The 8,525-nt window shown below is 33.0% G+C and overlaps 2 protein-coding genes across 4 annotated transcripts; both read left to right on the forward strand.

Moving 5' to 3' along the window:
* The first annotated feature begins 413 nt into the window (after positions 1-413).
* LOC123696350 (prostaglandin reductase 1-like) lies at positions 414-3,661 on the forward strand. 3 transcript variants are annotated; one of them, XM_045642473.1, is made up of 8 exons: positions 414-437; positions 619-814; positions 1,417-1,519; positions 2,399-2,584; positions 2,684-2,802; positions 2,974-3,128; positions 3,209-3,314; positions 3,401-3,661. In XM_045642473.1, exons 1-8 carry the CDS (start codon positions 429-431, stop codon positions 3,631-3,633), a joined length of 1,107 nt encoding a protein of 368 aa, XP_045498429.1. In that variant the 5' UTR covers positions 414-428; the 3' UTR covers positions 3,634-3,661. The 3 variants fall into 3 exon arrangements, with proteins under 3 accessions (XP_045498429.1, XP_045498430.1, XP_045498431.1); XM_045642474.1 differs by having other exon boundaries at positions 685-814; XM_045642475.1 differs by lacking the exon at positions 414-437 and having other exon boundaries at positions 447-814.
* A 3,948-nt stretch (positions 3,662-7,609) lies between these two features.
* LOC123696355 (methylated-DNA--protein-cysteine methyltransferase) lies at positions 7,610-8,514 on the forward strand. The gene is made up of 2 exons (XM_045642481.1): positions 7,610-8,147; positions 8,238-8,514. Exons 1-2 carry the CDS (start codon positions 7,836-7,838, stop codon positions 8,478-8,480), a joined length of 555 nt encoding a protein of 184 aa, XP_045498437.1. The 5' UTR covers positions 7,610-7,835; the 3' UTR covers positions 8,481-8,514.
* Positions 8,515-8,525: the final 11 nt, after the last annotated feature.

Here is an 8,525-nt window from a genome sequence, read left to right on the forward strand (position 1 = left end):
CGTTGAAAAAAAACAATAAATCCAGATATCCAGATGGAGATGGGTAACGAAAATAAAACAAACTGCTTTGTCAGTGGTTCTTATTTTCTTATAATATCCTAACAAGACGTTTTCCCGAATGACTAATAATTATTATTGTTTAACTATTTATTCACATAATATATAATATGGTTAACCGTTATCATATTATGTTAAACCGTTTTTTTATCTATTCCTTAAAAATTTCAATAGGTTAACTATTTATTTACGTATATTATTTAGTGTGTAAATGTGACTTAGCCGCTAAAAGGCCGCTAACTTCAGAGTTCAGAGTTTCAGACATTTGAGCTAAATAATTATTATGCAACTTAGATACTAAGATACAGAAATAGTATTATGTACAAACAAATATGTATTTCCGATATCTTTCTTATCAGTCTGTTTATATCATGGTTTTGGTAATAATAATGTACATTGATTATTGATGATCCAAATATATATTATATTTACTACCTAAGTATATGCTTAACAGATAAAAAGTCTATAGGAATATTTTTGAGGTTGTTAACCTTGAAAATATTATCATTCTGATTCTATAGTTACTCACAATAGTTACTACACATCAATATTAATTATTAGTATCAGTCGAACTTTGGTCAAATAATTAATATGACTCGTATAACTTCTTTTACGCTAATTTCGAAGCGTTTATATTCTGGAACGTCTGGAAAAATAAAAGCAAGGAAATATGTTCTTACAAAATACTTTCAAGGAGAACCAAAAGAAAGTGACTTTAAAATTGTTGAAGAGGAACTTCCGGATCTAAAAAAGGGGGGTAAGCCTTCACTATAAAAATTTTAATTGAAGTAAATTCTTATTACAATACTATTACCTTTAATATGTATAAATAAAATTTATTATGTATTTAATTGTATTGTATTTATAAATAAAATTTATAATTAGGTACCTAATTGCCGCCTGACGGCTGACGGAAATCAAGAAAATAACTATGTTCATTGAAATCGTTAAAAAAATAAATAGGTATCATTAATATAGATATGATCATTTGACAAATACGAAATATATTAAGTTTTATTTACACTTATTTTTTATTATCTTATACAGTTAGCTAAGTCTCAAGTCTGTTCACCAAAAACAGTTATATAAATGCCGACTTTAGAACAAAAGAAAGTCGTCTTTAATCTGACACGGTCACACGACTTTCTTTTGTACCACCCTCTTACATATAGAATAAGTATTCTTTGGTACCACCACAGCAAACAAATACTGAACAGATTTAAATGATTTTTGGATGGTTGGATTCGATTCCACTACGATTAGATCAGATGTTATTTTGAAAAACAAACCCCCGGATTTAAACACTGTTTTTAAAAAAAAGATCGATTATAACAGCATTATTGTAAAATATGTTTTCAGAAATATTGACTCAAGCAGAATATTTAAGTGTCGACCCATATATGCGTGCCTATATGATAGGTTATAAGCTTCCAACAGACATGATAGGAGGTCAAGTTGCCAAGTATGTATTTATGAAAAAAAATAAAATAATAATAATTAAATTTAAATTTATATATAAAACTAGCTGTGCTCCGCGGTTTTACCCGCAGTGCTCCGCTCCTGTTGGTCTCAGCGAGATAATATAATAAAATAGCCTATAGTCTTACTAGATAAATGGGCTATTTAACACCGAAAGAAGAAACCGAAGAATTTTCCAAATTGGACCAGTAGTTCCCGAGATTAGCGCGTTTAAACAAACAAACAAATTCTTTATAATATTCGTCTAGAGTCTAGACTCTAGATTATCATAAAAAAGTTCCCTGATACTGTCTAATAGATGCGAGTTTCAGATCAATAAGTGTTGTTTTTAAAGGGTCTAAATTTTATAAATGAATGGGATAGGCTATTGATTGTAGATGAAAAAGTTTATCTTCTTTTTATAGCAGGGCCCAGCTTACGAAAATTATACAAAAATTCAGGAAGAAAAAAGAATTTAGAAATTAAAGACTTTTTAACGGATTTTAAACGCGATTTAATCATTATATTATTTTCCCGACGTTTCGAACACTTTACAGCGAGCGTGGTCACGGGGAGACACGCTCGCTGTAAAGTGTTCGAAACGTCGGGAAAATAATATAATGATTAAATCGCGTTTAAAATCCGTTAAAAAGTCTTTAATTTCTAAATGAATAATACTCGCGTAAAATCAAACCCTAGAAAATACTAGAAAAAATAATGAGAAATTGAATACATACTATAAAACTAAATATTAAGAGAATAATGGTGACCATCTTTTTGTTTTTTGAAAGAAACTTCACTTTGAAAATTTTTTTAGTTAAATTTTATTTGATGATAAATGTAGAAAATTGTAATTATGCAATATATCATTTTCCTATTACAGAGTTATCGAGAGCCGCAATGATAAGTACCCCGTTGGTAGCTACGTGACAGATTCATTTGGTTGGCGAACACATACCATCTGCAACCCTGACAAACCGCTAACCCAAGGGACTATACCGTTGGTAAAAGTACCAGATCTTAAACCGTATCCTGTTTCTTTAGCCTTGGGTGTACTTGGCATGCCTGGGTATGTGACCACCTTCAATTTATCAAAGGCAACATTTGTCATTATAGTTACTTATATATTTTATTTCTATTATATTTATATCCTAAAAATTTTTTATAGGAACACAGCCTACTTTGGACTTAAGGAAATTTGCCGTCCTAAAGCCGGAGAAACTGTTGCGATTACAGGTGCAGCGGGTGCAGTTGGATCACACGTGGGGCAAATTGCCAAAATATTAGGTAAGCATAAATTATAAATAGTAGGTACATGTTTACATGTTTTAATAAGTTATTTCTCGAAGTAACATTTGATTAATTGAAAAAGCCTTAGTTATATTTTATGATATTTTAAAAACAGAAGAGCACTTTAAATGCAACAAATTTATATTAAACGCCAGTTTGATTTCGTAGGCTGCAGAGTCATAGGCTTTGCGGGTTCAGATGAAAAATGTGAGTATTTGGAAAAGGAACTTGGCTTTGATAACGCGTTCAACTATAAAACAGTGGATATTAAAGCAGCACTGAAAGATGCAGCGCCCAATCGTGTTGATTGCTATTTCGATAATGTAAGTATTCTAGTACTTCAAATTTATTTATTGAAATAAACATAATACTTACCATACAAAATATTAATTTATGTTTCCAGGTTGGAGGTGAAATAAGTTATACTATCATGAATCACATGAATAAATACGGCAGGGTGGCTATCTGTGGCTCTATATCATCATACAATGACTTTAAAATTCCAAAAGGTTAAAATGTTAAATATTATTTTGTGTGTTTTATTTTTACACTAATTATTGTTTTATGATTTTAATTTTTCTAATTTTATTTACAGTGAAAATATTGCAACCGATAATCGTTTTACGGGAATTAAAAGTAGAAGGTTTTTTGGTCAATAGATGGACAGACAGGTGGAATGAGGGAATAGACATGAACCATAAATGGCTAAAAGAAGGCAAATTGAAGTACCAAGAAAAAACATATCACGGTTTTGATAATATGGTCGGAGCTCTTAATGGAATGTTAAGGGGAGAGAATTTAGGAAAAGCCGTGGTTAAAGTGAACTGAGAGACTTATTACTTATTTTATTTTTTTAATAAAAGCGTTTTATTTTAAAATATTGTAACTATCATTTTGTTCCCCTAACATCATGTTCTTGAAATAACTTAATACATAGAAAAGGTATATACTATACCTAGGTATTATACCTACCTTCCTATATACCGGTCTTCTTTCGAACTTTCCGCCCGCGGCTTCGCCCGCGCAGTCAAAGAAAAACCCGCATAGTTCCCGTTCCCGTGGGATTTCCGGGATAAAACCTATCCTATGTCCCGGGATAAAAAGTAGCCTATGTCCTTTCTCGGGTATCAGAATATCTCTATACCAAATTTCATGCAAATTGGTTCAGTTGTTAAGGCGTGATTGAGTAACAGACAGGTATTATACCTACCTTCCTATATACCGGTCTTCTTTCGAACATGTAAGTAAAAAAATGAAAGTACCTAGTGTGTTTAAAACGGTTATTCCCATCCAGTTGCACATCAACTTGTCACAAAATTCCCATTGGGAAAAATTATTCCCTACCTATGCTATGAGTCACACTTAACATTTTTGCTGGGGATTATCAGGACATATTTTTAAAGAAACTATCATTTCAGACTTGTAATTCAAAGATACACTTTCATTAAAAATACGTCTTGAAATACAGAAAAATGACATAAAAATATAATGAGTAAATACTTAAGTAAATACTTATAAAAAAATAGAATACTTATGTACTTACAATAGTTATTTCAAACAAATTCAATATGGACATCCATTTTCATGATAAAATATTACCTATACACTAGCGCATACAATGAGCTCATACGTGTTTCACAGAGCAAGTAATATAGGTAGATAGGGAGGCGAAGAGGGGAATTTTCTGCAATACTCGAGCGTGGCTGTTTAAGATATGAGAGATACCTTAGACCTAATAGAACAAACTTTTTCACTATTTAGCTCTATAAGTAGTGACGCGCGCATAGGATAGACGATCAGATTATTAAAAAAAAATCGATAGTCTGAAATACTCGAGCGCGTCAGATTAAGATATTGGGGGTTGATTTTAGTGTTTTAAGACTAAATTTAATTAATCTGACCATAAGTCCTTGACGTCGCCGAGTTATAGTTAGGGTCGCGAACTTGTAAAAAAAAACGTTAACCCGGCATTCTCGAGCGCGATTTTTTTTATTTTTATTTTGAAGAATATAATCTAAAACTTACTAAAAACACAAAATCTGCCGGTTTCCGCATGACCGGAAGTCTGGAGGAGCCATTTCGTCTTCCGAAAAACGCGTTGCAGCATATAAGTCGCGAACTTTACTTTTTCAAAAAAAAAAAGTTTAAATAAACAAAAAAGGTAATTTTATTTTACAAAAAAAGGTCTCTTTTCATTTTTGTCCAAAGTTTAATTTTTTTTTACTTGAAGCATCATAAAAACTAGAGATGCGCCGAAAAGTGGTTTCACCGAATAACCGAATACCGAATACTATTCGGTTAGAACCTTACCGAACCGAATATTCGGCCGAATTATTCGGTTCAATGTTTTGACGTGTTTTGATGCGTAAACCGGTTCTAACGGGTCGCAAGTAGCTGCCGATGCCGGCTCGGTGGCGAGCGAGCCTTACCTCACCGCCCGCCACCCGCGTATATCGCCCGCGCACTCCGTGCCGTCTCAGTTGTGTTGAAACTTCGCACAAAATATTAAAAATTTTAAATTGTTTAAAAATTTTATATTTTTACTTTAAGTTAGTGTTTGCAATATGAGCGGACGTAATGTCATTTTCTATTGGGACTAAAAGCATTGTCTTCAGACTTCAGGATTTAAAGTATTATAAATATTAAACACTGACTAAGTTCTAATAATAAACATGATTAAATTATGTTGATGTAAATTTACTAAATTTAAATATCCTGTCCCTCTCCCTTTACCAGTAGGCAACACCCGTAACCCAGTTACGGTAGTCTATGGGCGGCGCACTTAGCTTACCATCAGGCAAGGCGTCGGCTCGTTTGCCTTCTTCTAAAATAAAAAAAAAACAATATAAACGTTGGTTTGAAATGTAATATTAATGATCGTTTTATTTTATACAGGTGAAATCGTTAAGTGTGCACAGGCGATTGTTCCGTAACTTTAACAGATATCAAAAAACTTTTAACTCATATTGAATTATGAGTTAAAAGTTTCATGTAACATTTTTGGATATTTCTCGTTTTATTTAAAAAAAATTATTATTGTCATTTTACTCATTAGGTATAGTACTTTCAATATCAGTTTAAGGTTTTTTGATATCTGTTATAGTTACGGAATAATCGCCTGTGCACACTTAACGATTACACCCTGTATACCTTAGGTTCAAACATTCTTCATAGGATTTCTTTGACTTGTGTATAGTATGACATAAATCATTCATAATATGAAGTTATTTATTTAGTTCTATAGCCAACTCATACCGAATATATTCGGCACCTAAACCGAATAATACGGCCGAATACGAATAGTGAAAAAGATGCCGAATATGCCGAATACCGAATATGTATTCGGTATTCGGCGCATCTCTAATAAAAACTCAAATTCCCGGTTTTTTGAGTATATCTCGAAAACTGAGGGTGGTAAGAAAAATTGATATGAAATAACGATAATTAAAAAAAAGAAACCCACAAACCTTTTTCGGTCAGATTAAGAGAACCCACCAACATTTTTATCAGATTAAGAAAATATGCTTTCAGGATACCTAGATAAACCTCCCCTATGAAAATCTGACGCGCTCGAGTATTTCAAAAGGACTTTTTTTTTCTGCATTTTCAAAAATTCATCGTAACTTATCGTCATGCCGTAATCGTCAGTTTTTTAAGGGGAGCTTTCTTGGGGCCTAATTAACACCCCTTCCGAAAATCTGACGCGCTCGAGTAAATTTTTTTTTTGTGCATTTTTGACGAATTTATATGCCCCATCACGCAAACCGGCAGATTAGTATACCGTTGTTATCAGAGGCACTTGGGGCATACGTAGTATGAATATCTGACGCGCTCGAGAATGCCCAAGTAACTGTTTTTTTTTTTACATTTTTGAAAATCCGTACACGCCAAACCCACCGCTAAAATGGTTTTTACCATAGAAGCTTTTCTTTTCGAAATTATTTTCTCTTTCGATTTTGATAAGTCTCGACGACGCCGTTGAATTGCGCCATTTAGCTACCTCGCCTCCCTATCTAAGGTGTTTAACCCTTAGGTTTAACCACATGTTTAACCCTCTTTTTTGTACCTATCTATACTAATATTATAATGCTGAAGAGTTTATATGTTTGTTTGAACGCGCTAATCTCGGGAACTACTGGTCTGATTTGAAAAATTCTTTCAGTGTTACATAGCTCATTTATCGAGGAAGGCTATAGGCTATTTCATCATGCTACGACCAACAGGAGAGGAGCCACGGGGGTGAAACCGCGCGGAGCAGCTAGTAAAATATAATATTATCATTGTGTTAAACAGATTAAAAATTACGATAAAATGCTATGGAGCATTTATAAGTTTTGGAAAACTTTCGTTTTACTACTACTACTTAATCTGTGATTAATACAACAGCAACATAAGTACCTACCTAATAGACGTTAAACATTTTAGTAAAAATGCAGTATATAATATTTGTAAAAACTTGTTTACCGATGTGGTTGAATGCAAGCATAATGCAAGCCACAATAATTTACCTATAAAATAGTAAAGTAACGACACGACCGTCGACCCATCATACGAGCAATAACAGAGTCGTCCTAGACCAGTGGTCCTAGACCTAGACGAACTATTACGGAATCAAGATTCGCAGCGCGCCGTACGGCGTGCCGCGATAAAGAATAGTAGATCTGTGATTCGATAATAAGATTTGATTTCTGCACCGAGCACGTGTAATTTCAAATTTGACATTGACTTATGCTACTCTTTGGATTTGTATTTTGTCAATATTTTGTACGCATGTGAGATGTCACTTGTCAGATTGTCTATCAGGCAGGGTATCGTGCTAGGTAAATACCTACTGCTTTGTTCGGTGCAGTTAAAATTTAAATTTGAAAATAGTAATCATTGTTCAAATACCTCTTTAAGAATCTATACGACATTATCATTTAATTCACATGTACCTACATTATATTTCGAATTAAAAGTTAATTTCAATAATTATTAACTAATGAGATATTTCAAAATTGGTTAGATCGAATTGTAAATAAATAGGAAACATGCATCTCTCGAGTTTAATCGAAAATTATTCTATAAATAGTGAAAATATAGTGAACGTAACCGAGTTTGATTCTCCTGTGGGAAAAGTTATAGCGGCGGGTGATGCTGAGTTTATATATTTCGTTTGTTTCGAAGACTCCAAGAATTTAGATAAAATATTTAAAACAGTGTCGGAAGAATTATCGTGCTCTTTCAAAGAAGGCAAGAATAAGTTACTAGAGATAGTTGAAAATGAATTAAGACAGTACTTTGCAGGGGAACTCAAGAAATTTACAGTTCCTATTAAAACATTTGGTTCTGATTTCCAAAAGGTATGTAACTAATATTTTGATTTTTAATCTTTCAACGAATAATTTTATAATTGAGGCAAATCAATTAAACACATAATTGTATTATTTCAGGAAGTATGGAATAAACTGAGTGATGTACCATATGGGTCCACACAAACATACGGGGACATAGCAGAATCTCTAGGCCGGTCAGGAGGTCATGCTCGAGCAATAGGAGCTGCTTGCGGGGCCAATTCTCATTTTATAATAATCCCATGCCATCGAATTGTAGCTTCTGATTCTAAAGGAGGTTTTAGTGGTGGTCTTGATAGAAAAGAATGGTTGTTGGAACATGAAAAACTGTTTACTGAATGATGTAAAGTTAAAAATAAAAGTTTGTTAATTACAATCCATATTTCA

The sequence above is a fragment of the Colias croceus genome, chromosome 12, assembly GCF_905220415.1.
Source record: "Colias croceus chromosome 12, ilColCroc2.1".
Lineage (NCBI taxonomy): Eukaryota > Metazoa > Arthropoda > Insecta > Lepidoptera > Pieridae > Colias > Colias croceus.

Coding starts and splice junctions, on each gene's coding strand:
- LOC123696355 (XM_045642481.1), top strand. CDS start 7,836: ATGCATCTCTCGAGTTTAATCGAAAATTATTCTATAAATAGTGAAAAT. Junction 8,148..8,237: donor TTGGTTCTGATTTCCAAAAG/GTATGTAACTAA, acceptor GTATTATTTCAG/GAAGTATGGAATAAACTGAG.
- LOC123696350 (XM_045642473.1), top strand. Junction 2,585..2,683: donor GGTGTACTTGGCATGCCTGG/GTATGTGACCAC, acceptor AATTTTTTATAG/GAACACAGCCTACTTTGGAC. Junction 3,129..3,208: donor TTGATTGCTATTTCGATAAT/GTAAGTATTCTA, acceptor TTATGTTTCCAG/GTTGGAGGTGAAATAAGTTA.